Source organism: Ochotona princeps, chromosome 30 (assembly GCF_030435755.1).
Source record: "Ochotona princeps isolate mOchPri1 chromosome 30, mOchPri1.hap1, whole genome shotgun sequence".
In the NCBI taxonomy this organism is placed as follows: Eukaryota; Metazoa; Chordata; class Mammalia; order Lagomorpha; family Ochotonidae; genus Ochotona; species Ochotona princeps.
In genome coordinates this window covers 2,894,284-2,921,736 of record NC_080861.1, presented here as the reverse complement: position 1 = coordinate 2,921,736, position 27,453 = coordinate 2,894,284, and the positions used below count along the sequence as shown (strand labels likewise).

The 27,453-nt window shown below is 49.1% G+C and overlaps 1 protein-coding gene across 2 annotated transcripts in view; it reads left to right on the top strand.

Annotated features, from left to right (window-relative positions):
- The first annotated feature begins 404 nt into the window (after positions 1–404).
- PCCB (propionyl-CoA carboxylase subunit beta) overlaps positions 405–27,453 on the top strand; it is a 44,913-nt gene continuing 17,864 nt past the window's right edge. Inside the window, exons 1-6 of one of the 2 annotated variants that reach the window (XM_058657280.1) lie at positions 405–628; positions 3,859–3,978; positions 5,304–5,372; positions 7,871–7,927; positions 9,896–10,009; positions 15,192–15,302. In XM_058657280.1, coding sequence (XP_058513263.1) covers positions 446–628; positions 3,859–3,978; positions 5,304–5,372; positions 7,871–7,927; positions 9,896–10,009; positions 15,192–15,302 — 654 coding nt within the window. In that variant the 5' untranslated portion in view covers positions 405–445. The remainder of the gene's footprint in view (positions 629–3,858; positions 3,979–5,303; positions 5,373–7,870; positions 7,928–9,895; positions 10,010–15,191; positions 15,303–27,453) is intronic. The other variant, XM_058657281.1, reaches the window with a different exon arrangement.

The following is a 27,453-nucleotide window of genomic DNA, read 5'->3' as shown; positions in this document are numbered from 1 at the left end:
AGCCGGGGAGGCGTCCTGGGGGCCCCGCAGCCTGCTGCACCGCAGCGTCCACTAGTCTCGGCTCTTGACCAAATCCCTGTACCGATCCTAGCTTCAGCTGCTTCACCTGTGAAAATCGGGCCTATCAGCTAACGCGAGGTTGAATATTAACAGCCACACCAGTCTCTGCAATACATGCTATGTGTCGACTGCTATCAAAGAATGGAAGAAATGCAAGAAATGCGGCGAGCCAGGAGGGGCAAGGACTATAACTCGCTCTTCCGTGGCTCCAGGTGGGCGCCAGCTCGGAGCGCTAACCTCGCCTGCCGGCCTGCTGCCCGCTCGCCCACGCCCGCCCGTGGCCGCCCACGCCCGTGGCCCTGCGCCCGCTCCACTGCGCAGGCGCACCGCCGGCTGAGCCCACACTTTCTGCACACGCGTACTCGCGCGCACCGGCGGAGCCGACATGGCGGCGGCAGTGCGGGCGGCGGCGGCGGGAGCGAGGCTCCGCGGGGTCCCGAGCGCCCTGCGCACCGCGGCCCGCGGCCTCTGCAGCCAGCCTGCCTCGGTGAACGAACGCATCGAGAACAAACGCCGCGCCGCGCTGCTGGGAGGGGGCCAGCGCCGCGTCGACGCGCAGCACAAGCGAGTGAGTCCGGAGACGAGCGTGGACCCCGCCCCCCGGCGCTGCTGACCTATCCCAGCGCGCCCGGCCCGCCTCGTCAGCCAATCCGCGCGCTGCCTGGCGGGGCGGGGCGAGAAAAACTGCGCTCGCGGAGCCCGTGGGCTCGCGGACGGCCGTGGAGAGCCGCGCTGAAGCGCCTCAGGTGGCGTGGGCCGCGTGCTGGTGGGAGCAGGGCGCCTTGAGCAGCAGACAGCCATGCTGCCCTCACGGTCTTGTCAGAAGGGAGGTGGCACTCCATACAGAGATCTGTGCTGGAAGTAGTGGTGGTGGGCGCTTTGGTAATGGAAGCAGAGACACCGAGGCGTGTGTAAGTGAGTGAGTGTGTGAGTGAGTGTGTGAGTGTGTGAGTGAGTGAGTGTGTGAGTGAGTGTGTGAGAGTGTGTGTGTGAGTGAGTGTGTGAGTGTGTGAGTGAGTGTGTGAGAGTGTGTGTGTGAGTGAGTGAGTGTGTGAGTGTGTGAGTGAGTGAGTGAGTGAAGAGCGCGGTGGGCACTGCGGCAACGGCCCATTAACCTGGCCTGGCGGACATGCGAGCGTAAGGGACCTGTGGCACCTGAGGGCAGAGCTCCGGCACCTGCTGGGTGGGAAGCCCGGCCCGTGTTTGGCCTGCCCGACCGTCCGGGTGTGGCTGTTGGGGCGGGGGTCGCAGCTGTCTCCGGAGAAGGCCGGGGGGCCACCGAGGCAGCAGGCCCCGGGAGGGGGAGCGGAGGGCCCGCACTGGAGGCCAGGCTGCCCGGAGCCCAGGTGGGCTGAGCTAGAGGCTCCCGGTGACTGCGGGAGGTCCCACCAGCCCTTCGACGGGGACCTGGACGGACAGGTCCTTTTTGACACTTGGGGTTGAAGTGTGAATGCTGTTCGGGGTACCAGGGCTCCCCCCGGGGTGGCTGCGACGGGGCTGACAGGCTGTTGCTCAATTCCTCCCTGGAACTTCAGCCCCGACCCCTTCCCTGAAGATCCTCCTGGGTTTGGAGGCAGACTCCCGTGCTAAAGCTGACGTAATCAGGAGGTGGACTTGATTTAAAACCCGTGCCCCACCTCTCATTGGACTGTTTCCGCGGCATAAATTTCCTAGAAGTGGAATTAGGGGGTCGAAGAGTATGAATATTTTAAGAAATTCTGTGACCACATCACCAGATTCCCCTCGCCCCAGCTAACCCTACGTTGCACAACAGTGTGTAGGATTGCCTGTGGGTTTTACAACAAGTTCCCGGACTTTGGCCGCTTTCCCAGGGGGAGGGGGAAATAGATCAGGTGTTTGGTGGTGGTGAGGCCAGAGGGCTGAGGCCTTGACTTAGGCGCTAAAGCAGTGGGAGGTCTTGATGGAGTAAAGGCTCCGTCTCACTCCTCCAGAAAACAGTTTTTAGGATTTTTATTTATTTATTGGAAAGGCAGATATACAGAGAGGAGGAGAAACAGATCTTCCATCTGATGGTTCACTCCTCAAGTGGCCGCAATGGCTGGAGCTGAGCCGATCTGAAGCCAGGAGCCCGGAGCCTCTTCTGGGCTTCCCACATGCGGGTGCAGGGTCCCAATGCTTTGGGCTGTCCTCGACTGCTTTCCCAGGCCACAAGCAGGGAGCTAGATGGGAAGTGGAGCTGCCGGGATTAGAACAGGCACCCATATGGGATCCCAGCCCGTTCAAGTCGAGGACTTTAGCCGCTAGGCTATCGCCTCAGACCCTCCAAAACCAATTTTACTTGAGTTCTTTAGCATCCTCTCCTCACCCCTTTTCCTCAGCTGCTCTGTGCCACGTGGCCAAGCAGCACTGTGTCGGCTGGGGCCGCAGCAGGAGGCATGGTTTGGGCTGTGGTGAAGTGTGCTTCTGTGGGTTTCCCTGAAGCCTGGGGCATTGCCTTAGACCCTTCTTTAGGCCTGTGTTAGTTCCACCTCCTGATTTTCTATTGTTTTTTTCCTTAATTTTTTTATTGTTATTTTCCATGATAAAGTTCTGTAAGCTGAAGGTTCCCCCTCTTTCCTTCCAAACTTCTCATAATCCCCTCCTGCCACCACCCTGTTATCACAGTACTGTAGTCTCTTAGTAACAGTCAGGTTTAATTCTCTGCTTTCTGAATGTATCACGGTATGAAGGGTCTATAGGCAACGGCCGACAATGTACTATCCTATTGTAAAGGAGTATTAACTGTTTCCTGGGGAGTCCTACTTTTATTTGGAGTAGAGAGAGACACACACTGCAACGTGTTTTTGCTTCCTGGCATGCTAGTCTCCCTTATACAGTTCATCTTTGAGAACATATGTATATACTTGCTTATATCCATTTGTTTTGTACTTTGCATAAAGGCTGTGTTACATCAGAAAGCACATATTTGTCCTTTTGGGACTGTGTATCGCTAAGCATAGTGGTCTCCAATTGGGACCATTCTGTTGCAAATTCATTCTTTTTTATAGCCATGTAGTAGTCCCTAGGATAGATACACCAGTTTCTTTATCCACTGATGAGCATCCATGTTGTTTCTGTGCCTTTGCTATTGTGGACTGTGCTGCTATAAATTCAGAGTTGTATGTTGCTTTCTTGTATGCAGATTTCATTTTATTTGGATATATTCCCAGGTGTGGGATACCTGGGTCATATGGTAGATCAGTTCTCAGTTGTTTGAGCACTGCTCACACCTGGTTTTCCATTGGTCATTTACCTTTAAAAATTTACTTGGAAGGAAGAGGGGCATGGAGTGGAGGCTAGAGAAGGAGGGCGAGGGGGCGAACGAGAATGGGGTGAGGGAGAGAATGAGTTTTCCATCTTGGTCACTTCCCAAACGCCGCAACAGCCCACACCAGAACAGACTGAAGCCAGGAGCTCCTTCCAGATCTCCCACATGGGTTCAGGTGCTCCTCGGATGTGGGCTGTCCTCCACTGCTTTCCCAGCTGCCTGCACGTGGAGCTGCATTGGGAGCTGGGCAGCCAGGACTCGAACTGGCACTGTGCATTGGACTGCGAGCATTGCAGGTGGCAGTGGCTTAACCTGACAGCCTACGATGCCAGCCCCTCCGTTTAATTATTCACGTTCCCAGCTGGCGTCTGTTATTAGCACTGTCTGCCATGAGCATGCCTGCTCGGGTGGAGGCTGTTCTCTGAGTGAAAGGGCAGGAACGGCTGTCCTAGCTCTCTGCAACATCCCTGCTTTGCTTCCTGACTTTGTCTTTGAGGACCTCTCCGAGTGACTGCTACGTTTTCTCTCAGGGAAAGCTCACAGCCAGGGAGAGGATCAGGCTTCTGCTGGATCCTGGCAGCTTCCTTGAGAGCGACATGTTCGTTGAACACAGATGTGCAGATTTTGGAATGGCTGCTGATAAGAACAAGGTATCTTTCCTTTTTTAAAAATTCATTTATTTAAAAAGATTTATTTCTTTTTCTTGGAAAGGCAGATTTACAGAGAGAAGGAGAGACAGAGAAAGATCTTCCATGCTCTGGGTCACTCCCCAAGTGGCCACAATGGCTGGAGCCGAGCTGATCCGAAGCCAGGAGCAAGCAGCTTCCTCTGAATCTCCCGTGTGGGTGCAGGGTCTCAAGGCTTCTGGTTATCCTTCACTGCTTTTCCAGGCCGTAAACAGGGAGCTGGGTGAGAAGTGGAGCAGATGGGACATGGACTGGCACCCTTACGTGATCCTGGAACCTGTAGGGGGAGAATTAGTCAGTTGAGCCATCGTGCTGGGTCCTTTTTGGAAATTTATTTGAAAGGCAGAGAGAAAAAGAGAGATCTTCCATCTGCTGTTCACTCCCTAAATGGCCATAGCCCAGGCTGGGGCAGGTTGAAGCAAGAGACAGAATTTCTTGCAGGTTCCTCACGTGGGAGCAGAGGCCCAGTTGGGCCCTCCTCTGTTGCCCATAGCAGGCCAATAGCAGGGAGCTGAATTGAAAATGAAGGAGCTGGGATTCGAACTGGTTACCTATATGGGATGCTGCATCACAGGCAGAGGCTTAAGCTATTGCTCCACAGTGCCAGCCCTTTGACTCACTTTTGACTCAGTTTTCTGTATGTGTGTGCTGGCTGTAACTGAAGATCTGTGAGTCCTATCAAGAACCTGTGCCAAATGGTGGGTTTGACATTTTAAGGTTCTGTGTAGGGGAAGTAGCTTGAAGAAGTTACCATGTGCATTTCATTATTAGTATTTAAATTCCTCTTAGAGAGGCCGAGGGAAAGCGTGAACGAGCCCAGGTGCTCCTCTCCCACCTGCTGGTTCAGCCCTCACATGCCTGTGACAGCCAGGAGTCGGTTGACCAAAGCTGGGAACTGGAAACTCAGGTCTCCCATTTGGTGGCAGGAACCGACCTGCTTCCGCCATTCCTGTCGCCTGCAGGGTCTGTGGTCCCAGGAAGCCACCTCAGGCGCTGCAGTGGGATGTGGAGTTGAGCAGTGCAGCAGGTGACGTGGGGATTTAACCAGGGTCTTTGTGTCCCTCTTCCTGTGAGCATTTATAGTGCTGGCTCTCAGGATCTCTTGATTGTTTTTGCTTTTGCCCTTCAGTCTTGTTGAACAAGCAGTAGCCCAGTAGTTGCGTTGCAGAGCCATGGAAGTGTCCATGTGAGTTCGTATTTTGGTTCTCCTTGAGAGATAGTTGCCTAGTTCATTGAAAAAAATACTTGGATTTTATTTTTTAACCTTCCTTTTTTCCTTCCTCTGGTAGTTTCCTGGAGACAGCGTCGTCACTGGACGGGGCCGAATCAACGGAAGATTGGTTTATGTCTTCAGTCAGGTATCCAGAGCGGAGCTTTCCTGGGGGCGGGCAGGGGGCAGAATGCCTGCCAGGGGTCCATCTTGGGGAATGGAAACTTGATTGTGGTTTGGGTCAAAGGGGGGATTTTGGTTTTTCAGTGCGTACGTCCAGACTGTTACACGTTTTCTTGAGGAGAATGAGTTGTTAGCTCTAGGGAGGGTCACGGATAGTGCTTTGTACAAAGCTGCCCAGGAACCAGGATTTATTCTGAGATTGCTTTGGCTGTGTGCCTCGAGGGCAACTGAGTCCCAGCGTTGTGTGCGAACTGAGAGAATAGTGGGCAACCTGGGCAGAGCTGATTGGACTTTCTTTTTTTTTTTTTAATTAAAAAATTACATTTTCCATGGTTTAGTTTTGTAGATAAAAATTCCTCCTCCTCTCTCCCCTTCCTCCTCTTCCGTCTCCTGCTGCCACTCGCCCTGCCATATTGTCAAAGGTGACTTGCCTTTCTGAACCACAGTTCCTGCGCTTGGGATTAACATGAAGTGTTCAAAGTTTCTTCAGACTGCTCAGGTCAGATATAATTTGTTCACAGTGACATTCTCAGAGACTGTTAGAGGTTAAATAGTGGCCCTCAAAGATGTTCACATTCTAATCTCCAGAACTGGTAAATTTATGTGGCAAAGGGAAATGAAGATCATTAATTTAAGAAAAAATGTTTGAGCAACTGAGCTTGCGCTGGAAAGCCAGGGCTCCCCAGGTGAGGCCAATTGGCTCTCAAGTGTTCTTCAGCGTGGAAGAGGGCAGCAGAAGCGAGGTTAGCGTGATTGCAGTCTGAGAAGGGTCTCACCTGCCGTGGTTGGCTTTGGAGGTGGAGAGAGTGGGAGATGAAAGGCTGGAGAAGGCAAGAAAACAGCTTCCCTAGGCCTCCAGGGAGGAGCGGACCCCCAAAACATTGTTGAGGTTTAACAGTCACAGAGTTGTAAGTTGGTGTTGTTTCAAGCCACTGGATTTGTTAGTTTGTTCCAGCAATGAAAGAAAACAAATAGGGAAAGTGTTGTATATGCCTTTGGATTTGAGCTTCTTCTTCAGAGGGGAAATATGTATGTAATTCTAAATGTTTTGTTTCTTTTACACAACTGAAAAGTTAGTAGCTTACCCAGGAGCCCGTGTGGGATGCTAGCGTTTCAGACAGTGGTTTCACTTGTTGCATCACAAGCCTGGCTCCTTGGGTAATTTTAAATTTGTTGTGTTTGGGCCATAGTTATTTACTAATTAAGTTGTCCTTACAATGTTGTAAAACTCTTGTAAGTGGGTCTTCTAAATGCTGAACTAGAGTGAAACCTGTCTTACGGCTTTTTTATAGTTTATGTGATGTGGGCAGAAACGCAGGCAGAAGGAACTAGTGAAGACAGCACAGAGGAGGCGGCTGTGTCTCCCGGACCTGCTGTTCACCTAACTGAGCAGGTTGCAGAAGTGCACCTTGGAGATACTTTCAATTTTTATTTTAAAAGGAGAGACAGAAATCTTTCATCTACTGGTTCACTTCCCAGATGGCCGGGCTGGAGCCAGGACCAGGGAGCTCCAGCTGTGTCCCGGAGGAGACGTAGAACTCGGCAGTAGTCTGTTTTCCCACGTTCTGTGGTTCTTGGGTGTCCCCGCCTGTGTGACCCTCTGCGCAAGTGGAAGCTTTTGTTTTTCCCATCTGTGCCAGGAATTCTGCCTTTGCTTTGCCGCCTGGGTCTGTTGGATCCCTTCTCTGCTGTTGGGCATGTTTGCCAAGTCTATTAACTCTACCGTGTGTGTATATGTGTTTAAGTTTATTTGAAAGTCAAAGTCATAGAGACAGGGAGTTAGGTCTTCCGTCTGCTGGTTCACTCTCCAAATGGCTGCAATAGCCAGAGCCGAGCCGATCCGAACCTGGGAGCCAGGAGCTGCTTCTCAGTCTCTCGCATGGGGGCAGAGGCCATCCTCTGCTGCTTTCCCAGGCCATCAGAAGGGAGGTGGAGGGGAAGTGGGGCAGCTGAGAGTGAAACGGACCTTTACGTGGGCTGCTGCTGCTGGAGGATTATCCTGCATGCCAAGGCACTGGTGCTTTCACTGTGTTTTTGAGGAGTTTTTGGGAGGGAGGTTGTGCCCAGGATAAGCCATTCGTGTGTGAGGGTAGTCAGTTAGTCAGTGTGAGGGCTGTGACTGCCCGTTGCTGTGTTCAGCTTTTCCTGAAAACAGCCAGTGTTTTCCTAGAAATAGGAAGACCTGTTTGACATTCGCAGGGTCTGAGGTTGGGGTCATTTCTGTATAACTTTTTGTTTCATTGAAGCTGTGGATCATTTTGTAGAACAAAGACTGGATATGCTCTCGTAACGTGTTTATGTCACTGTTACAAAGGATAATCTGTAAATCAGATTCTCCCCTTCTCCGTTTTTGTCATGTTTTGAAAGTCCTTTGAATTCTCCTTTTTCTTTCTAATTGGGTCCTCGTCTCTGCTGGTCAGTCACTGTTCTGCCCTGGCTGACGTGGTTGTGTTTGCTCTTCAGGACTTCACAGTGTTTGGAGGCAGCCTCTCAGGCGCACATGCCCAGAAGATCTGCAAAGTAAGTGCTTTGTGTTGAAAATGGAGCCAGTACTTCTATCCGGGACTTTGCATCTGGAGTGTCCTTGATGTGCAAGCTCTGAGCCCAGTGGGGACGAGCTGTGCAGGGTAAAGGGGCCTTTTCGTTTATTGTTATTATTTTTTGTATCATGGATTTCTTAATTGGGCTGGCAAAGGGTTGGCCCTTGTGATTTCTTTTTTTTTTTTTTTTTTTAAAGATTTATTTTTATTACAAAGTCAGATATACAGAGAGGAGGAGAGACAGAGAGGAAGATCTTCCTTCCGATGATTCACTCCCCAAGTGAGCCGCAACGGGCTGGTGCGCGCCGATCCGAAGCCTGGAGCCAGGAACCTCTTCCAGGTCTCCCATGTGGGTGTAGGGTCCCAAGGCTTTGGGCCGTCCTTGACTGCTTTCCCAGGCCACAAGCAGGGAGCTGGATGGGAAGTGGAGCTGCCGAGATTAGAACCGGCGCCCATATGGGATCCCAGGGCATTCAAGGTGAGGACTTTGGCCGCTAGGCCACGCTGCTGGGCCCCCTTGTTATTTCACAGGTATAAAATTCATAGGACCACAAAAAATGAAAAGCATTTTAAAAAGCCCCTCAATTTTTTGTTTTGAATGAATGTTAATGAACAAGATTTATCCATAGACCTAACAATTGGTGAAATTTCAAAGTTGTCAGAGTGAAATGGTATTCCTGTTTAGGGGAATGTCTGGATTGTAGACATGGTCCCATCAGGAGTTTGTCTTGAGACTTTGGGCCAAACACTTGTAAACCTCCCCTAAGTCTTTTGTCTTTTTACTGCTTCTGTTGCAATGCTAAATGAGATCATGGAAGTGAAAGTGGGTTGTAAACTCTCAGTGGCTCTGGGAACTTGTTCCGGAACTGACCCTAGAGGAGGATCTGTCACTGCAGAAGTGAAGGGCCTGGGCCGGCCTCAGGCTAACAGATGGGTCGACATCTGCCTTTATGGAAATGCTGCTGTGCTGTTCTGTCTGCCGCCAGTCCTTTCTAGGAGTAGTTGGAGCATACTGGCCACAGAAAATGCTGTAGCCTGAACCTGCAATTCTAGAAGATGTTGCCTCAAGTTGTCTTATCTCTTGATGATGGGAAATGCTTTGGCCCTTGGGTGTTTGAGGGCTTTAATCAGCTTTTTAAAAAATTATTACTTTTTTTTTTAAAGATTTATTTTTTAATTTTTATTACAAAGTCAGATATACAGAGAGGAGGAGAGACAGAGAGGAAGATCTTCCGTCTGATGATTCACTCCCCAAGTGAGCTGCAATGGCCAATGCTGCGCCAATCTGAAGCCGGGAACCAGGAACTTCTTCCAGGTCTCCCATGCGGGTGCAGGGTCCCAAAGCCTTGGGCCGTCCTCAACTGCTTTCCCAGGCCACAAGCAGAGAGCTAGATGGGAAGTGGAGCTGCCGGGATTAGAACCGGCACCCATATGGGATGCTGGGCCGTTCAAGGGGAGGACTTTAGCCACCGGGCCCTAAAATTATTTTTTTAAGAAAGATTTATATTTATTTGAAGGTCAGAGATACAGAGGGAGGAAGAAAGGGGGAGAAGGAAGGAGGGACGTCGAGATTTCCCATTCACTGGTTCACCCCCTAAATGGCCACAATGGCTAGAGCTGGGCTGGCCGAAGCCATGTGCCAGGACTTCCATGCAGATCTGTCACTTGGGCCACCTGCCGCTGCTTTCTTAGGTGCATTAGCGTGGGGCAGGACATCCAGGATGGGAACTGGTGCTCATGTGGATTGTTGGCTTAACCCATTGTGCCACAGCCCGACCCCTAATAGCCTCCCGCATATCTGATCCTGTGTCTGTAGTGAAGGGATTCAATTACCATGGGTGGGGGAGGGGTGTGCGTGTGAAACGTATCCTGATAACATTTTCCGGGAAATACAGTGCTGCTTTTGATACCAAGAGCCGCTGTCTCACAGAATTGTCTGTTCTCTCAGATCATGGACCAGGCCATCGCCGTGGGTGCTCCAGTGATTGGTCTCAATGACTCTGGGGGGGCGCGGATCCAAGAGGGGGTGGAGTCCTTGGCTGGCTACGCAGACATCTTTCTGGTAAGAAACCTGCTACTGGAGAACAAAGTCCAGGCTTCCTCCCTGTCTCTCCTGGTTGCTGTCTGCCCCAGTGTGTCCTCTAGCTGCTTCCTGAGGACTGGATTTGGGAGGGTTGTGTTCCCACTAGGAGGCCCCTCCTGGAGACAAGCAATGAAAGTCACCCATTAGGGAGAAACAGCTGAAAATACATTTTCTCTTTTTGCAAAACCAACGAGAGGGAATAAACAATCTCTAGAATTCAGGTCTGTCTGTTTAATACTGTGTGTGTGTGTGTGTGTGTGTGTTAATGTTTTGGGTAAATACCATAGAATCATTCAAAGTTGAAGCACTAGGAAAGGAAGAAAGAAGTCACTCCAAGTCCCACAATTTTTTTTTTTTTAAGATTTTATTATTATTGGAAAGCCGGATATACAGAGAGGAGGAGAGACAGAGAGGAAGATCTTCCATCCGATGTTTCACTCCCCAAGTGAGCCGCAATGGGCCGGTGCGCACCGATCCGATTCCGGAAACCAGGAACCTCCTCCAGGTCTCCCATGTGGGTGCAGGGTCCCAAAGCTTTGGGCCGTCCTCGACTGCTTTCCCAGGCCACAAGCAGGGAGCTGGATGGGAAGTGGAGCAGCCGGGATTAGAACCGGCGCCCATATGGTATGCTGGGGCATTCAAGATGAGAACTTTAGCGGCCACGCCGCCGGGCCCCAAGTCCCACAATTTATAAACATTTGGGGATTGGTCATTTTAGCTGATCTTTGTTGATTCAGACTGAAAGAAAAGCAAGAAATGAATTGGAAGCCAAAATAATGTATTATTTAAAGTATGAAGTATATTGTGAGGGATGCAGTAAAGGAGGCTGGGTAAACTGGCCGTGTTTCCAGGTGTGGGGACCAAGAGACAGGCTGCTATTATTTCTAACCAGGCCAGCTGCTCCTGGCCTCCTCGGCCTGCGAGCTCCGGTCACTGTCCTTTATGGTTGGTCAGGAGATTGTGTGCTTGCTTTCTGTAAGATATCCTGCCAGTAGTGGGAATAGTTAGTTGAGAAACCACTTTCTTTGTGTAAGTCTTTATTTTACACTAAAGTCAGAATTACAGAGAGGAGAGACAGAGAGAGAGAGAGAAAATCTTCCATGTGCTATTCACTTCCTAAGTGGCCACAATGGCTAGACCTAGGCCAGTTTGAAGCTAGGGTTCAAGAACTTCTTCCAGAGATCTCCCATAGGTACAGGGACCTGGCTGTCCTTCGTTGCTTTCCCAGGCCATTACCAGGGATCTGGATTGAAGCAGAGCAGCTGGGATTAGAACCAGCACCAGTATGGGATGTGGCACTGCAGGTGAAAGATTAGCCTGTTATGTTACCACATTGTACCCTGTGAGGATTTGTTTTATTTATTTTTAAAGGTTTATTCATTTCTATTTAAAAGTTGTATTTACAGAGAGGAGAGAGAAAGAAGGATCTTTATTTATTTATTTTTATTAAGATTTATTTATTTTTATTACAAAGTCAGATATACAGAGAGGAAGATCTTCCATCCGATGATTCACTCCCCAAGTGAGCGCCACAGCCCGTGCTGCGCCGATCCGAAGCTGGGAACCAGGAACCTCTTCCGGGTCTCCCACACGGGTGCAAGGTCCCAAAGCTTTGGGCCGTCCTCGACTGGTTTCCCGTGGAGCTGGATGGGATTAGAACCGGCGCCCATATGGGACCCCGGGGCGTTCAAGGCGAGGACTTTAGCTGCTAGGCCACGCCGCTGGGCCCAGAAACAAGGAGCTTCTATCTGCTGGTTCACTTCTTAAGTGGCTGCAACTGCCGAAGCCAAGCCAAGTCAATCCAAAGCCAGGAGCCAGGAGCTTCTTCAGGGTCTCCCCTGTGGGTACAGGGTCCCAAGGCTTTGGGCCGTCCTCTACTGCTTTCCCAGACCACAGGCAGGGAGCTGAGTGGGCAGTGGAGCAGCTGGCACACAAAGCAGTGCCCTCATGGGATCCTGGAGCATGCAAGATGAGGATTCAGCTACTAGGCTCTCGTGCCAGCTCCTCCTGTGAAGGTCTTAAACCTACTGTTCAATCTTTTTTTCTTTTTTAAAGATTTTATTTATTTTTATTGGAAAGTCAGATTTTACAGAGAAGGAGAGGCAAAGAGAAGTATCTTCCATCAGCTTGTTCACTTCCCAAGTGGCTGCAACAGCTGGAACTGAGCTGATCTGAAGCCAGGAACAAGGAGCTGCTTCTGGGTCTCCCACATGGGTACAGGATCCCAAGGCTTTGAGTTATGCTCAACTGTATTTTCAGGCCACAAGCAGGGAGCTGGATGGAAAGTGGAGCAGCTGGGATACGAAGCAGTGCCCATGTGGGATCCTGGCGCATGCAAGGCGAGGACTTAAGCCACGTGCTATCGTGCCTGGCCCCTACTATTCAGCCTTGAGCTTTGGGGATCACTCACTGGGGAGAATTAGTTATGGCTGGATTGGCCTGCACAGTTGAGGCGTCAAAGTCAACTCCTGTGTTAGAAACAATGGAAGAAGTGACCCTAGGAGAAGCGGCAGTGGATGAACGCTAGGCAGCATTTGACAGAATCCTTTAATGTAATTATCTTTTTGACAACAGACTTGGGGAGTTGGGATTGAATATAGATTGGGGCTTCATATTAGTAGGTACCACGGGGGACAGGTGTGATGGCTGAGGTGCTGCTCGTGTAGGAAGCCCACATCGAGTTCTCTGCTGCAGCCTTGGCCCTGTCTTGCAGGGCGTGAACCTGTTGTGGGCTCTCTCTTCCTCTGTCTGCCTCTTGAATAAATTTAAAATTTTTTGCAATACTGAATTAATGGATTATTCATGCTGCTTTTTCACTCTGGTGGAACCTTTATTAATTTGGGGTAACTTTAATTTTGATGTGATTTCAAAGTTCATAGAAAAATTGTGACAGCAACACAGAAACTGCTATCTGTCCTTTGCTCCATTTATCCTATTATTCTCCATATATGTATATTTGCATTTTTTAAAGATTCATTTTTATCGGAAAGGTAGATTTACACAGAGAAGGAGAGACAGAGAAAAAGGTCTTCCATCTGCTGGTTCACTCCCCACGTGGTCAGCATGGCCAGAACTCAGCTGATCCGAAGCCGGGAGCCAGGAGCCAGGAGCTTCTTCTGGGTTTCCCACATGGGTGCAGGGCCCCAAGGACTTGGTCATCCTCAGCTGCTTTCCCAGGCCATAAGCAGGGAACTGGACGGGAAGTAAAGCATGCAGGACATGAACTGGCGTCCATGTGGGGTCCTGGAGCCTGTAGGTGGAGGTTTAGCCAATTGAACTATTGTGGCAGGCCCCTGGCATGTTATATTTTTCTGAAACATTTTGGGGTCAGATTGGTGACTCTGCTACTTCATGTCTTCTGAACCTGCATGTGCTTGCTATTTCAGAAGAACAAGGATGCTCTCTTAACTAACCAAAATATGGTAGTAAAAATCAGAGCATTGATCATTGATTCATCAGTATCGTTCTTTTTTCCTTCATATTTATTTATGTGAAAGGCACAGTTGCAGAGGAGTGGAGGAGAGACCGAGGTCTTCACCTGGTGGTTCACCCACCAGAAGGCTGCAGTGGCCCAGGCTGGGCCAGCCCAAAGCCAGCAGGCCTGCCAGTCTGAGTCTCCCTTGTGAATGGCAGGGGCCCAGCTACCACGGCCATCTTCTGCCTCTTTCTCAGGAGCATTGGCGTGGAGCTGCATCAAAAGTGGAGCAACTGGAACTTGAACAGGCCGCGTGTGGGATGTCGGTGTTGTAGCTAGCGGCCTAGTCTATTCTGTCGCAGAGCTGGCCCCCGTCAGTGTTCTAATCCATAGTTATTATTCACACTTCGCCCAGTGGCCTTAGTACAATCCTTTGAAGCTCTTTGTGTTTCTGGCCAGGATCCAGCTTCAGGATCAAGAAGTATAGTTGCTGTGTCTCTTTAGTCCATTTATTATGAAACAGTTGCTTGGCTTTTCTTTGTCTCCAGAAGACATTAAACAAGAATCAAGTCTTACTGAGGTATAATTGACAAGTCATAAAATCCACCGGTTGTGACCATAAAAAGTAATTTCCATAATGCATTTCTAGTGCCCTGCAACCCCTGCTGTAACAGTTTCTGAGCCTTTTTCTCATTTCAGAAAGATACTCTGTCGCCTGGCAGTTACCCCAGCCAGCCCCAGCCACTGCCCCTCATCTGTGTGTCCCATTAGAGTTTGTGACAAATGAACTTGTGAGCTAGTGTGGGGACTGTAGCAGCCATGGTTAAGAATGCCAGACTTTGATTGTTCGTATCTGAGTAGAGCAGTTTTTAATGAATGAAAATTTCTCGATATGTTTGTATTAGGTCCAGTTCCAGACCCAGGGCATTTGGCTTTGATAGTTTGTCCAGTTTGGTAGCTGTTTGGAGAGAATTTTTTGAATTCATACACTTTGCTGTAACTGAAAGTCCAGACGTCCATCTTGACATTTGTGTCAACAGCACGGGTGACTTTTTTCTTGTTCCTCGCTGTGTGCTGTGTTTTACAGGGATTAGAATTAAGAGTTGGGACAAGGTGAAACATGAACCTCCTTCTAGGTAGACAGAGCTCTAGGGAAGGAGAGCAGTCGGGGGCAGGCCAAGGTGTGTTCGGACCCTTCTGGCCTTACCCGGGGCCTGAAGCCTGCCCCCTGCACCCCACCTGCTGCGCACCTGCCCTGTCTCCCTGGCTTGAGGCTTAGCTCTCCATGGTACTGTTGTCGATGCTGCTTCTGCCTTCCTCTCTTGACAGCATCTTTCTGGGAATGGGCAGGCAGGGAAGTGGCCTCTGCCTCTTAGCCTTACCTTGTGCTTTGCTGCTGCCCTCTGAGAAGGGTGCCCAGGGCTCCAGAGTGAGTGATCGCTTTGGACACTATGCTGAAGTTTCTGTTCTCTGGCCAGCCTTGTGTGGGCCGGAGCTAGCACATGTCCTGGTGGAGGTTTTGGGGAGTTGCTGTCAAGAACGAGAGAGGGTATTAGCCCCACAAAGTTAGATGGCAAACTAGTCCACCAGTTAAAGGGAGAGATTCACGTAGAATTCTGGGAGATCCTCACTGAGAGGTCTCTTGCCTCCTGAATAGAGTTTTGGTGCAGCAAAAGCCAGAGGGGGCCTTATTGCTGCATCTCTCCGCCACCTCTAAGCAGAGCCCGTGCCTTTCTCTCTTGGCAGAGGAATGTCACGGCGTCCGGAGTCATCCCGCAGATTTCTGTGATTATGGGCCCGTGTGCTGGTGGGGCCGTCTACTCCCCAGCTCTGACGGACTTCACGTTCATGGTGAAGGTAAGAAACAAGGGCCTGTGGGGGTCGCCTTTCAGAGTCATGCAGTTTCTTATCTGCAGTAAAAAACTCCTGACCCAGATCTGGGTTATCTGCGTTCTCACTGGCCTGCAGTGAGGCGGTGATAAGGTGTATGGAGAGAAGTTTTCACGCTGGATCTTTAGCTCCTGGGGTTTGCTGGCAGGCAGAGCTGATGTTCTACTGGTGGGTGATTTTACTTGTTCATGTGAATTGCAAATGGTTTTCAACGAGACAAAAGAGCCTACTTTTTCTCAGAGAAAGAACTGTTTCCTGAATCTTAGTCATGAAGTTTCTCATGCAAGGCTTTTCTGGAATGTCTTTCAAGGGCAGCTCTTTCTGTTCATTGTTCTTTCTTGAACTGTTTGCTGTTTTAGTGTGTTTTCTCCCTATTGGTGATGGATACATCTGATTTCCAGCTTCATTCCCAGAGATGCATATTTAGTAACTTCAGTGGGATGACATTTAAAAATGATTTTAAAAGAATCTGTGTGGGGCCCGGCGGCGTGGCCTAGCGGCTAAAGTCCTCGCCTTGAACGCCCCGGGATCCCATATGAGCGCCGGTTCTAATCCCGGCTGCTCCACTTCCCATCCAGCTCCCTGCCTGTGGCCTGGGAAAGCAGTTGAGGACGGCCCAATGCATTGGGACCCTGCACCCGCGTGGGAGACCCGGAAGAGGTTCCAGGTTCCCGGCTTCGGATTGGCGCACATTGGCCCGTTGCGGCTCACTTGGGGAGTGAATCATCAGACGGAAGATCTTCCTCTCTGTCTCTCCTCCTCTGTGTATATCTGGCTGTAATAAAATGAATAAATCTTTTTTAAAAAAAAAATAGGGCTCGGCGGCGTGGCCTAGTGGCTAAGGTCCTCGCCTTGATCCCATGTGGCCGCTGGTTCTAGTCCCGGCAGCTCCACTTCCTCTATCTCTCCTCCTCTCAGTATATCTGACTTTGTAATAAAAATAAAATAAATCTTTAAAAAAAACAAAAACAAAAACAAAAGAATCTGTGAATTTATACTTGGACAAGCTGTGTAAGCTTACACATTTACACATGGATAATTACCCCAATCTAATGCCTCAGTTTAAGAAAACAGCAGCCTTTTGCTCATCAAATCCAGAGCCATGTCATATGGAGATGCATTCTGAGAAATGTGGTGGGTTTTTTTCTTTTTTTTTTTTTTAAAAAAGATTTAGTTATTTTATTACAAAGTCAGATATACAGAGAGGAGGAGAGCCAGAGAGGAAGATCTTCCGTCCGATGATTCACTCTCCAAGTGAGCCGCAATGGCCGGTGCTGTGCTGATCCGAAGCCGGGAACCTGGAACCTCTTCCGGGTCTCCCGTGCAGGTGCAGGGTCCCAATGCAGTGGGTCGTCCTCGACTGCTTTCTCAGGCCACAAGCAGGGAGCTGGATGGGAAGTGGAGCTGCCGGGATTAGAATCAGCGCCCATATGGGATCCCGGGGCGTTCAAGGCGAGGACTTTAGCTGCTAGGCCACGCCGCCGGGCCCAATGTGGTGGTTTTGATGACCTATGTTGTATGTGTAATTTGTAGTTACTGGAAGGTCAGGATGCAGCTCAGGGCTGTTGGTAATTAGTCACAAGGATCAGGAAGTATGGGTTGAGGGCAGAGCACCCACGTCACCCAGGAGAACAGCCCTGGGGGCAGCATAAACATTGAAGCACTGATTTTCAAAGACAAGTAGGGCAGTTGGAATTCAAGGTTCAAAAAGTTTTTCTCCTTTGAACTATTCTGTTTTTAGTTACCAACTTAAAACTGTAAAAGTTCAATAAAAGGTTTTTTAAGATTTGTTTTTATTAGAAAGTCAGATATACAAAGAGGAGGAGAGACAGATGGGAAGATCTTCCATCTGATGATTCGCTCCCAAAGTGGCCGCAATGACTGGAGTTGAGCCAGTTGGGAGCCAAGCCGATCCGAAGTCAGGAGCTTCCTCTGGGTCTCCCATGTGGGTGCAAGGCCCCAAGGCCCCAAGGCTTTGGGCTGTTCTCTACTGCTTTCCCAGGCCACAAGCAGGGAGCCAAATGGGAAGCTAGGCTACCGGGACACAACCCGGTGCTTATATGGGATCTTAAGCCGTGTCATTCCAGGCCCTCAATGAAGCATGGATTTAAAAATTAAGATGCCCATATCTGTTACTTCTGGACCAAGCAGAATTCCCTTGTAAGTCTCTGTACACACCTAGCCCTCCACCGAGCCTTAGGGACAGAGGTGTGGGAGCAGTGCCTGTGGCCATGGAGTGCTTTCCTCGCTGCCCACCTGCTCTGCCCAGTGAGCACAGCGCTCCACAGCCCTTTAGCAGTCTGTGCCTCCCTCTCTCTCCTCACCATTATCTGTCTCTCCTTGGTATTGCATCCTTGCATTAGCACTGAACCAAGTGTGGATCTTTTCTTGCCTTCGAAACAAAAACTAAAACCTTCCCCTAACTTGTATGCCTCTGGCTATAGCCATACCCTGTTTCTTTTTTAAAGGATTTATTTATTTTGTACATCAGTTACAGAGAGGGAGAAATGCAGAGAGATCCTCCATTTAAACTCCCTAGATAGCTGCAATAACCAGTACTGGGCTGGCTGAGACCAGGAGCCAGGAGCTTCATTTGGGTCTCCCACATGTGCAGCAGGGACTCAAACACTGGGGCCATCCTCCATTGCTTTCCAGGCTGTTTACAGGGAGCTGGATCAGAAGTAGAGCAGGCAGGCTGTGAACCAGTGCCCCTTTGGAATGCCAGCACGCAGGTGGCAGCCTAACTTGCTAAGCCATGACACTGGCCACCTTTCCATGTCTTGGTGTGTTGGTTTAGCTCAGTCCCCCAGTCCATGAGTGCTATTTTCCTAATGTCTGAAGTGATTCTGCATTCCTGGAGGTGTTGCATGGTGCTCCTCTCTGGCATCTCTGGCTGGGTTCCACTGACCGTGGATTCTGTTCCACGCTCTAGATACTGGAGCCCATTCCAAACAGCATTTCTTTATTTCTGTTTTTTAAATGATTACTTATTTGAAGGGCGGAGTTGCAGTGAATGAGAGTGTAGGACAGACACACAGAAGTCTTCTTTGGTTCGTTCCCCAAATGGAGGTAACCCTCAGAGCTGAGCTGATCCAAGCCGGGGGCAGGAGCTTCCAGGGCTCCTGTGTGGGCTCAGGGCTCGAGCACCTGGGCCGTCCTCTGCTGCTTTTCCAGGCGCCTCTGTGGGCAACTGGATTGGAAGTGGAGCAGCCACGACTTGAACCAGTGCCCACTGGGACGCTGGCACTGCAGTGTTCGCTAGGTCACAGTGTCATCCCACAATTCTCTGCTTTTGTTTTCTCCTGAACGATTCTGTTCTCCACGCATCAAATTTTTGTTGGTACAAGCATGTTGGTGAGCCTTCCTATCTTGTCTTCCACAATTAATTATGAAACCTTACGATACTACTATGTATCTTAAATATTTTAGTATCTTAATAAGAGTAGTAAGAGCGCAGTGAAAACACTCGTGGACTCTTTTGAGAGACAGAAATGGATATGAACTGCCATCTGTTCGTTCATTAAATACCTGCAAGAACTGGCAGCCTTGAACTCGCTGCAAGTCTTCCGCAAGGTGGCAAGAGCCCTATTCACGGAACCGTTACCACTGGCTTGCCGGGTCTGTTAGCAGGAAAATGGCGTCTTCTCTGGAACCCAGACAACACTGATGTGGGATGTTGGTGTTTTTGTTTGGTTGGTTGGTTTTTAAGATTTATTTATTTATTTGAAGAGACACACACATGCACATAGAGCAGAGCAAGATGTTCCATCTTGTGATTCACTCTCCAGCGGCTGCCACAGCCAGGACTGTGCCAGGCCAAGGCCTGGATCTGGGAGTCAGCCACATCTCCTGTGGGTGTAGGAACCTAAGCACGTAGGCCATTTTCCATTGTTTTTCCCAGTCCATTTGCAGGGAGCTGGATGGGAAGTGATTTAGCCAGGACATGAACCAGTGTTCACACTAGCAAGGTGACCTGAACCAGCACCTTATATGTTGCTGATGTTACAGGCAGCGGTTCAGCCTGCTATACCACAGTGCTAGTTCTTACAGTTTCAAAAAAGGAAGTGTGCTCCTTGAAGCAGTGTGGATCAGTGAGGCCTGTTTGGGCCTTTATGTAAAGTGAAATTAAATGCATTCTTTTGTCCGCGGCTTTGTGCTTGTGCAAGGTTTTACAGTCCTTCCTAGCCGTGTGGTAAATGTGTCTTCTGCCTCCAGCCTCGGTTCTGCTGTCACGGGTCCTTGAACTGTTGCCAGGGTTTCACCTGGGATGGTGCTGACGTAAACATTCTCATACGTGTCTCGGGTTCTCGGGGTGAAGCAGTGTGAGGCCAGGGCATCGAGGATCTGCAGTGCGCCTTGGTGACGCATGCCCGTTTACTCCAGCAGTTGCAGTTCTGTCAGCAGCCTGTGAGTTCCACTAGGTTTACATGCTTTTGCTAGAGCTTATATTAATGTATTTTAAATTATGCTAGTTTCTTGCATATACCATAGTCCCTAGTGAGTTCTTAATTTGCATTTCTCTGACCAACAGTACTGCTAATGTGTTCCTGATTTTGTGGCAGCTCTTTTGCCTTTTTTTTTTTGTTTGTTTGTTTTGCTGGTTCTAATCCTGGCAGCTTAGCTTCCCATCCAGCTCCCTGCGTGTGGCCTGGGAAAGCAGTCAAGGACGACCCAAAGCCTTGGGCCCCTGCACCCACATGGGAGACCTGGAGGAAGCTCCTGGCTCCTGGCTTCGGATTGTCTCAGCTCCGGCCATTACGGCTGCTTGGGGAGTGAACCATCAGGTGCAAGATCTTCCTGTTTCTTACAAAAAAATTTATTTTTATTTGAAAGACAAATTTTACGGTGAGAGAGATCTTTCATCTGATGGCTTACTCACCAAATAGCTGCAGTTGCTGGAGCTGGGCTATCCTTATCCAGCCTCCTGGAGCTTCTGCCAGGTCTCCGACGTGGGTGCAGGGCCCAAGGACTAGGACCATACTCTGCTGCTTTTCCAAGCATATCTTAGAGAGCTGCGTTGGAACTGGAGCAGCTGGGACTTGAACTGGTGCCCATATAAGCTGTTGGGCCTGCAGGCAGAGGCTTACACTGCCACGCTGCAGTACCAGCCCCTGACTGAGATCTAGCTGCTGGCTTACTCATCAAATGCCTGTGGCACAAAGAGCTGGGCCAGGCTGAAGCCAGGAAGCTGGAGCTCAGTGGAAGTGTCCCCCAAGGTCACGACAGGAGCCCAAGTACTTGAGGCGTTCCTGCTGCATCCTGCGGCGCACACTAGCGGTAAGCCGCGTCCACGCTGGAGCCAGGCTTCCACAGCAGGGACTTAGCTGCTGCGCCACAGGCCACTGTGAACTCAAGTCCCCTTGTGTTTACATGTTGAGCATTCCCAGAGCGCCGTTAGCCACCCCACTTGGAGCTCTGCACTCGCCCCCGGCTCCAGTTTCCCCCCTTTAGCTCTTTTCTGTCTCTGCATGTGACCACTCTCACATTTGATGCACATGAAGCCATACAATTTTGATCTTCAGTGTCTGGCTTATTTCACGCAGCATGAAGTATTCCTGGCTCATGCCTTGCTGTAGTGTGTTGGAATGTCCTTGTGTTTAGAGAGAGAATAAACAATAGGGAATTGCATGGCATATACTGGGCAGTTTCTTTATCCATTCATCTGCTGATATGCTGTTGGGTTTCTGCTACCTGTTGGCTAGTCTGAATGACGCTGATACGAACAGGAAGGACCTTAAAAAGTTCATGGAAAGTAGAATGAAAGGAAGAGTGTATTTTGCCAGCCTTGTTTATTCTTCCCCTGCCGGCTTTCTTACAGTGTCTGGACATTGACAAACGGGAAGCAACACATACCCACCGGTACAGCGTTGTGCACAGTGGCTTCGCTGCCCCGAGTCCTCTGTGCTCCACCATTTTCTGCCCCTTTGCCCCTCAGCTCTGACTTTGCACTCTTTGGGATAGTTTTGCCTTGTTCAGAGTGTCGCATTTTTGGAATCTTTTAGTGTGTAGCCTTTTTCACTGGACTTCTTTCATATATATACATATATACACTCACATGTTAACATGTGAATGTACATATTAGAAGAGGGCAGTGGGGGATGGGGAGCACAAACTTGGTCCATGCCTCCCACAGGGACCGGGATGTAGCTACTTGCATCGTGACTGCTGTCCGCTGGGTCTGTGTTTGCAGGAAGTTGTGAGTGGCAGCAGAGCTGGGAGCTGAATCCAGCATTTCAGTACGTATCCAGCAGGCCTGTATCTCAGCTGACACTTTAATCATTAGGCCAACCATCTGCTCAGAGTCTCGTTTCAGTTTGCAGTTTCTTATTGCCCTGAGATGTGGACCATCTTTTCGTGTGTATATATGGATGAGGTATCTGCTCGAATCCAACTCATAAAAAATGTTTGTTTATTGAGTTTTAAATTCTTTGTATGTTTTGGGTGATAGTCCTTTATCTGGTATTTGTTTTCTCTTTTTAAAGATTTATTTATTAATTTGAAAGTCAAAATTATAGAGAAAGATCCCCCATCTGCTAGGTCATTCGCCTGTAGGCCACAGCAGTTGAGACTTGACCAAGCCAAACCCAGGGGCCTGAATTCATTCAGGTCTCCTGTGTGGCAAGGCCCAAGCACTTAGGCCCTCTTCCATTGCTTTTCCAGGCACACTAACTGGGAGCTGGATCAGAAAGTGGGGTCCCTGGGACTTGAACCAGTACTCATGGGGGATGCTGGCATCACCAGCAGTGTCTTAACGTTCTGTGCCACAATGGTGTCACCAGCAGTGTCTTAACGTTGTGTGCCACAATGTGGGCTCTGTCTAGTAGTTCTTTTGCAAATGTGTCCTCCCATTCTCTGGCTTACCTTTTAATTTCCTTGATAATGTTTTTGTTCTTAGCACAGTTTTTCCCTATAAAGTCTGGCTAATCAATTATGACTATTATTATGCTTGTGGTGGTGCTTCTTTTTTTAAGATTTATTTTTATTGCAAAATCAGTTATACAGAGAGGAAGAGAGACAGAGAGGAAGATCTTCCGTACGATGATTCACTCCCCAAGTGGGCTCAGCGGCTAGAGCTGCTCTGATCCAAAGCCAGGAGCCTGGAGCCCCTTCCTGGTCTCCCACGCGGGTGCAGGGTCCCAAGGCCTTGGGCCGTCCTCGACTGCTTTCCCAGGCCCCAAGCAGGGAGCTGGATGGGAAGTGGAGCTGCCGGGATTAGAACCGGCGCCCATGTGGGATCCCGGGGCGTTCAAGGTGAGGACTTTAGCTGCTGAGCTACTTCGCCGGGCCCGTGGCGTTTCTAAAAAATTGTTGCCAAAAGCAAGAGGGCCTGGGTTTTTCCTGTGTTACAATATAGAAGTCTAATGCCTTTCATTTTACATTTATGATCATGATCGTTTGAATTTTTATGAAAGATGGAAGATCTTATCTAGTTTTTCTCCTTGACATTTGGGTATTATCAGGCACACGCTGGGAAGTCTGTTTCCTGTTGGTCTCCTTTGTCCGTTTGTCCGGGGTGGCTGTCCTGTGGGTGTGTTGAGGGGCTTTCTGTTCTGTCTCAGCTGCTGGTCGGTCCGGGATGTGTTCTGCAGCCGACCGGCGCTGCTTGGTGGCGCAGCTCTCCGCTGGGCTCCTGGGCGCCGCTGTTGTGCTGCCTGTGGATCTTTTGCCTTTCCCGTAAATGTAGGATCCTTTACTTTGGGACCAGTGTGCAGGTGGCGCGCGAAGAAGTGGCACCTTGGTGACTATGCCTCCCTATCTTTAAACAAGGACTTTCTCACCATGTGTTTAGCTTTTTGATGTCTTTCATTAGTTTTGTGGTTTTTCTTGGAAAACAGTTTTGTTTCCTCTCTGTGGCTAGTTAACATTAATATGTAAGCAATGTTTTTTTTAGCTAATATCAATGCTGTTGTGGTTTTAAATTCAAATTCTGCTTATTCATTTTGTTCACATGGGAAAGCAGACGGATTTTATGTATTAAACCTGTGTCCTCCAATATTGCAATAATTGCTTATTAGCAATTCTATATTTTTTGCTATTTTTTTCAGTTTTTCCTCAGAGATGATAAAAACACAATTTGATTTCTTCTTTCCCAGTCTGTGTTACTTCTTATTTGCTTTCTTTTTTTTCTTCTTTTTTTTTTTAAGAAGATTTTTATTTATTTTTATTGGAAAGGCAGATACACAGAGAGGAAGATCTTCCGTCCGATGGTTCACTCTCCAAGTGGCCGCAACGGCTGGAGCTGAGCCGATCTGAAGCCAGGAGTCTCCTCTGGGTCTGCCATGCAGGTACAGGGTCCCAAGGTTTTGGGCCGTCCTCAACTGCTTTCCCAGGCCACAAGCAGGAAGCTGGATGGGAAGTAGGACCGCCAGGATTAGAACCAGCACCCATATGGGATCCTGGCGCGTTCAAGGCGAGGACTTTAACTGCTATGCTATTGCGCCGGGCCCCTCTTATTTTCTTGTCTTAACAATGAGCTAGGACTTTTAGTATAGTTTTTTTTTTTTTTTTTTTAGATTTATTATTATTGGAAAGCCGGATATACACAGAGGAGGAGAGACAGAGAGGAAGATCTTCCGTCCGATGTTTCACTCCCGAAGTGAGCCGCAACGGGCCGGTGCGCACCGATCCGAAGCCGGGAACCTGGAACCTCTTCCGGGTCTCTCACGCGGGTGCAGGATCCCAAAGCTTTGGGCTGTCCTCAACTGCTTTCCCAGGCCACAAGCAGGGAGCTGGATGGGAAGTGGAGCTGCCGGGATTAGAACCAGCGCCCATATGGGATGCTGGGGCATTCAAGATGAGAACTTTAGCCACTAGGCCACGCCGCCGGGCCCCTGTTTTTGTTTTTTTAAAGATTTATCTATTTGTATTGCAAAGTCAGATATACAGAGAGGAAGAGAGAGAGAACGATCTTCTGTCCAATGATTCACTCCCCAAGTGACTGCAACAGCCGGTGCTGAGGCAGTCCCCCAGGCCACAAGCAGGGAGTTGGATTGGAAGCGGGGCTGCCGGCATTAGATCTGGTGTCCATATGGGATCCTGGCGCTTTCAAGGTGAGGACATTAGCTGCTAAGCCACTATCTGGGCCCCCATAATGAGCTAGAACTTCTGATATAGTGTTGAAAACCAGTATTGAGGGTCCAGTGTGATGGCTCGGTTGCTAAATCCTCACCTTGCGTGTACCAGGATCCCTTATGGGTGCCGGCTCATGTCCCAGCAGCTCCACTTCCCATCCAGCTCCCTGCTTGTGGCCTGGGAAGGCAGTCAAGAATGCCCCAAAGCCTTGGGACCCTGCACCTGCGTGGGAGACCTGGAAGAAGTTCCTGGCTCCTGGCTTCGGATCGGCTTAACGGCCACTTGAGGAGTGAATCAGCAGATCTTTCTTCTGTTTTTCCTTCTCTCTGTAAACCTGCCTTTCCAATAAGAAATAATCTTTTTTAAAGGAAAATCTTTGATGAGAGGGAACATGGCTGCCTTGTCCTAGACCTTGGTGAGGAAGCTTCTAGTTTCTTACCAGTAAATGTGATATTAACTCTTGGTTTTCCTTAGATATTTTTTGCTAAGTTGAGTAAGGGCCTTTCTCTTCTTAGTTTGGGTTAGAACCTGCGCCCATATGGGATCCCGGCACGTGCAAGGCCAGGACCTTAACCACTGTGCCACGCCGCCAGGCCCTAGATCTGTGGTTTTAAAATTTCTGTTTTTAAACTATTTATTTACTTATTTTGAAAGTCTGTTACAGAAGCGGAAGGAGAAAGTGTGTGTGTGTCTGTGTCTGTCCTGGTAGGGGCCTGGGGGAGATCCTCTGTCTGATGACAGGTTCCCCGGATGGCTGCAATGACCGCGGCTGAGCTAGACACAAGCCAGTAGCTTCATCCAGGTGTCAGACATGGGTGACAAGTATTTAGGCCATCTCGGCTGCTTTTCCCAGACCATTAGCAAGGAGCTGGATTGGAAGTGGAGCAGCCAGCACTCAGCACTTGAACTGGCACCCATATGGGATGTCAATTATGCCACAGTGCTGGCTCCTGTTTTTTGTATAATTCTTACAGTCTGGGTCTTGCTTCTTAATATATTCTGACAATTCATCTTTGAAATGATGTATTAGTATATGGTTATTGATGTAGTTGGATTTATTTGGTTTTATTTTTGCTTTGTTCTTGGTTTCTACTTTTAGCTTCTACTCTTAGATGTTTTGTGGTTTTAATCACGTTTATGTGATTCAGTTTTCTCCTTTTAGCATATTATACATTATTTTAACATAGTGGTTGCCTTAGTTTATAATATGTAATCCAAGCCCAGGTGCAAATCACAGTATCCAATTACTTGGGGGAATGTGAGCACCATATAACAAAATAATTCTGACTCTGTCCTTCTATTTCTGTCAGTATGGTCATTTATTTTGCTAGTTGGTATAACCAAGCATGCATATATCATGACAAAATTAATGTTTCATAATTTTACCTCACCTTTTTCCTTCTCTGATGCTCTGTCTTTATGTAAATCCAGGTTTCTGACCTTTATCATTTACTATCATTTACTTTCAAAGATTTTTTTTTCAAGGCTGAAATTATTAATCCTCAAAGAATGGTTTTAAAATATTTACTTATTTTGAAAGAGTTACAGGAAGATAAAAAGATATATATAACAGAGAGAGAGAGATCTTCTCTCTGCTGATTCACTCCCCGAATGGCCACTACAGCCAAGACTAGGCCAGGCCAAGCCAGAAGCATCTTCCGTGTAGGTGGTAGGGGCCCAAGGACTTGCCCATCCTTTGCAGCTTTCCCAGGCCATCAGCAGGTTTGGAAGTGGAGCAGATGGGACCAGGATTGATGCCTGTATAGGATGCTAACACTACAAGTAGAGGTTTAGAGTGCTGTGTCACTGTGCTGACCCCAGATTTGTTTCTTAAGGTTTATTTATTTGGAAGGCAAATTGTAGATTTTGTATCTGCTGGTTCACTTTCCAAATGGAATAATGGTTGGAGGCTAGTCCAGGCCAAAGCCAGCAGCCAGGAAGTTCACCTGGGTCTTCCAGGTAGGTGCAGGGATCTGGGCACGGGGGCCATCTGCTTGCACAGGCTCATGAGAAGGGAGCTGGATCTGGAGTGGGACGATGACTTGAACTGGTGCCCAGATGGGAAGCCAGTATTGCAGGCAGAGGCCTATCCACTACACACAAGGTCAGCCCTAAAGTTTTTCACTTGACCTTCGCTTTTTTTCCCCTAAAGATTTATTTTTATTGGAAAGGCAGATACACAGAGGAGGAGAGACAGAGAGGAAGATCTTCTGTCCGATGATTCACTCCCCAAGTAAGCGCCATGGCCCGTGCTGCGCCGATCCGAAGCTGGGAACCAGGAACCTCTTCCTGGTCTCCCACACGGGTGCAGGGTCCCAAGGCTTTGGGGCATTCTTGACTGCTTTCCCAGGCCACAAGCAGGGAGCTGGATGGGAAGTGGAGCATCTGGAATTAGAACCAGCGCCCATATGGGATCCTGGCACGTGCAGGGCGAGAACTTTAGCTCTAGGCTACCACGCAGGGCCTGGCCTTTGCTTTTCTGTAGTTTGAGACTGGGAGGTGGCGTTGTGGGTTTTCTGACTGTGATCTCAGGTGGTGTCTCAGCCTGCTGGAGCTGCCATTTGGTGCCAGACAGCTTCAGGGATTCTCAGCGTTGTTGTTTGCAGTAGTTTGTTATTTTCTTCTAAAGATTTATTTATTTATTATCAGTTAAAAAGGCAGATTTGCAGAGAAAGGAGAGACAGAAAGATTTTCCGTCTGGATCACTCTCCCAAATGGTCATAATGGCCAGAGCTGAACTGATCTGGAGGCAGGAGCCAGGAGCTTCTTCCAGGTCTCTAATATGGGTGCAGGGTCCTAAGAACTTGGGCGTTTCTCCAGGGCTCTCCCAGGCCACAGAAGGGAGCTGGATGGAAAACGGCGCAGCTGGGACACGACTTAGCACTCAGAAAGGGTGCTGGCACTTGCGGATGGAGGAATGGCCTGTTTAGCCCCACAGTGGCTCCTGTTTTCAATATTCTGTCCCTTTCTTTCCACTCCTTGGATCCCGTGTGTGTGTGTGTGTGTGTATCTTTATTGTGTTGGTATTTCCTCTCAAGGTCTGTTT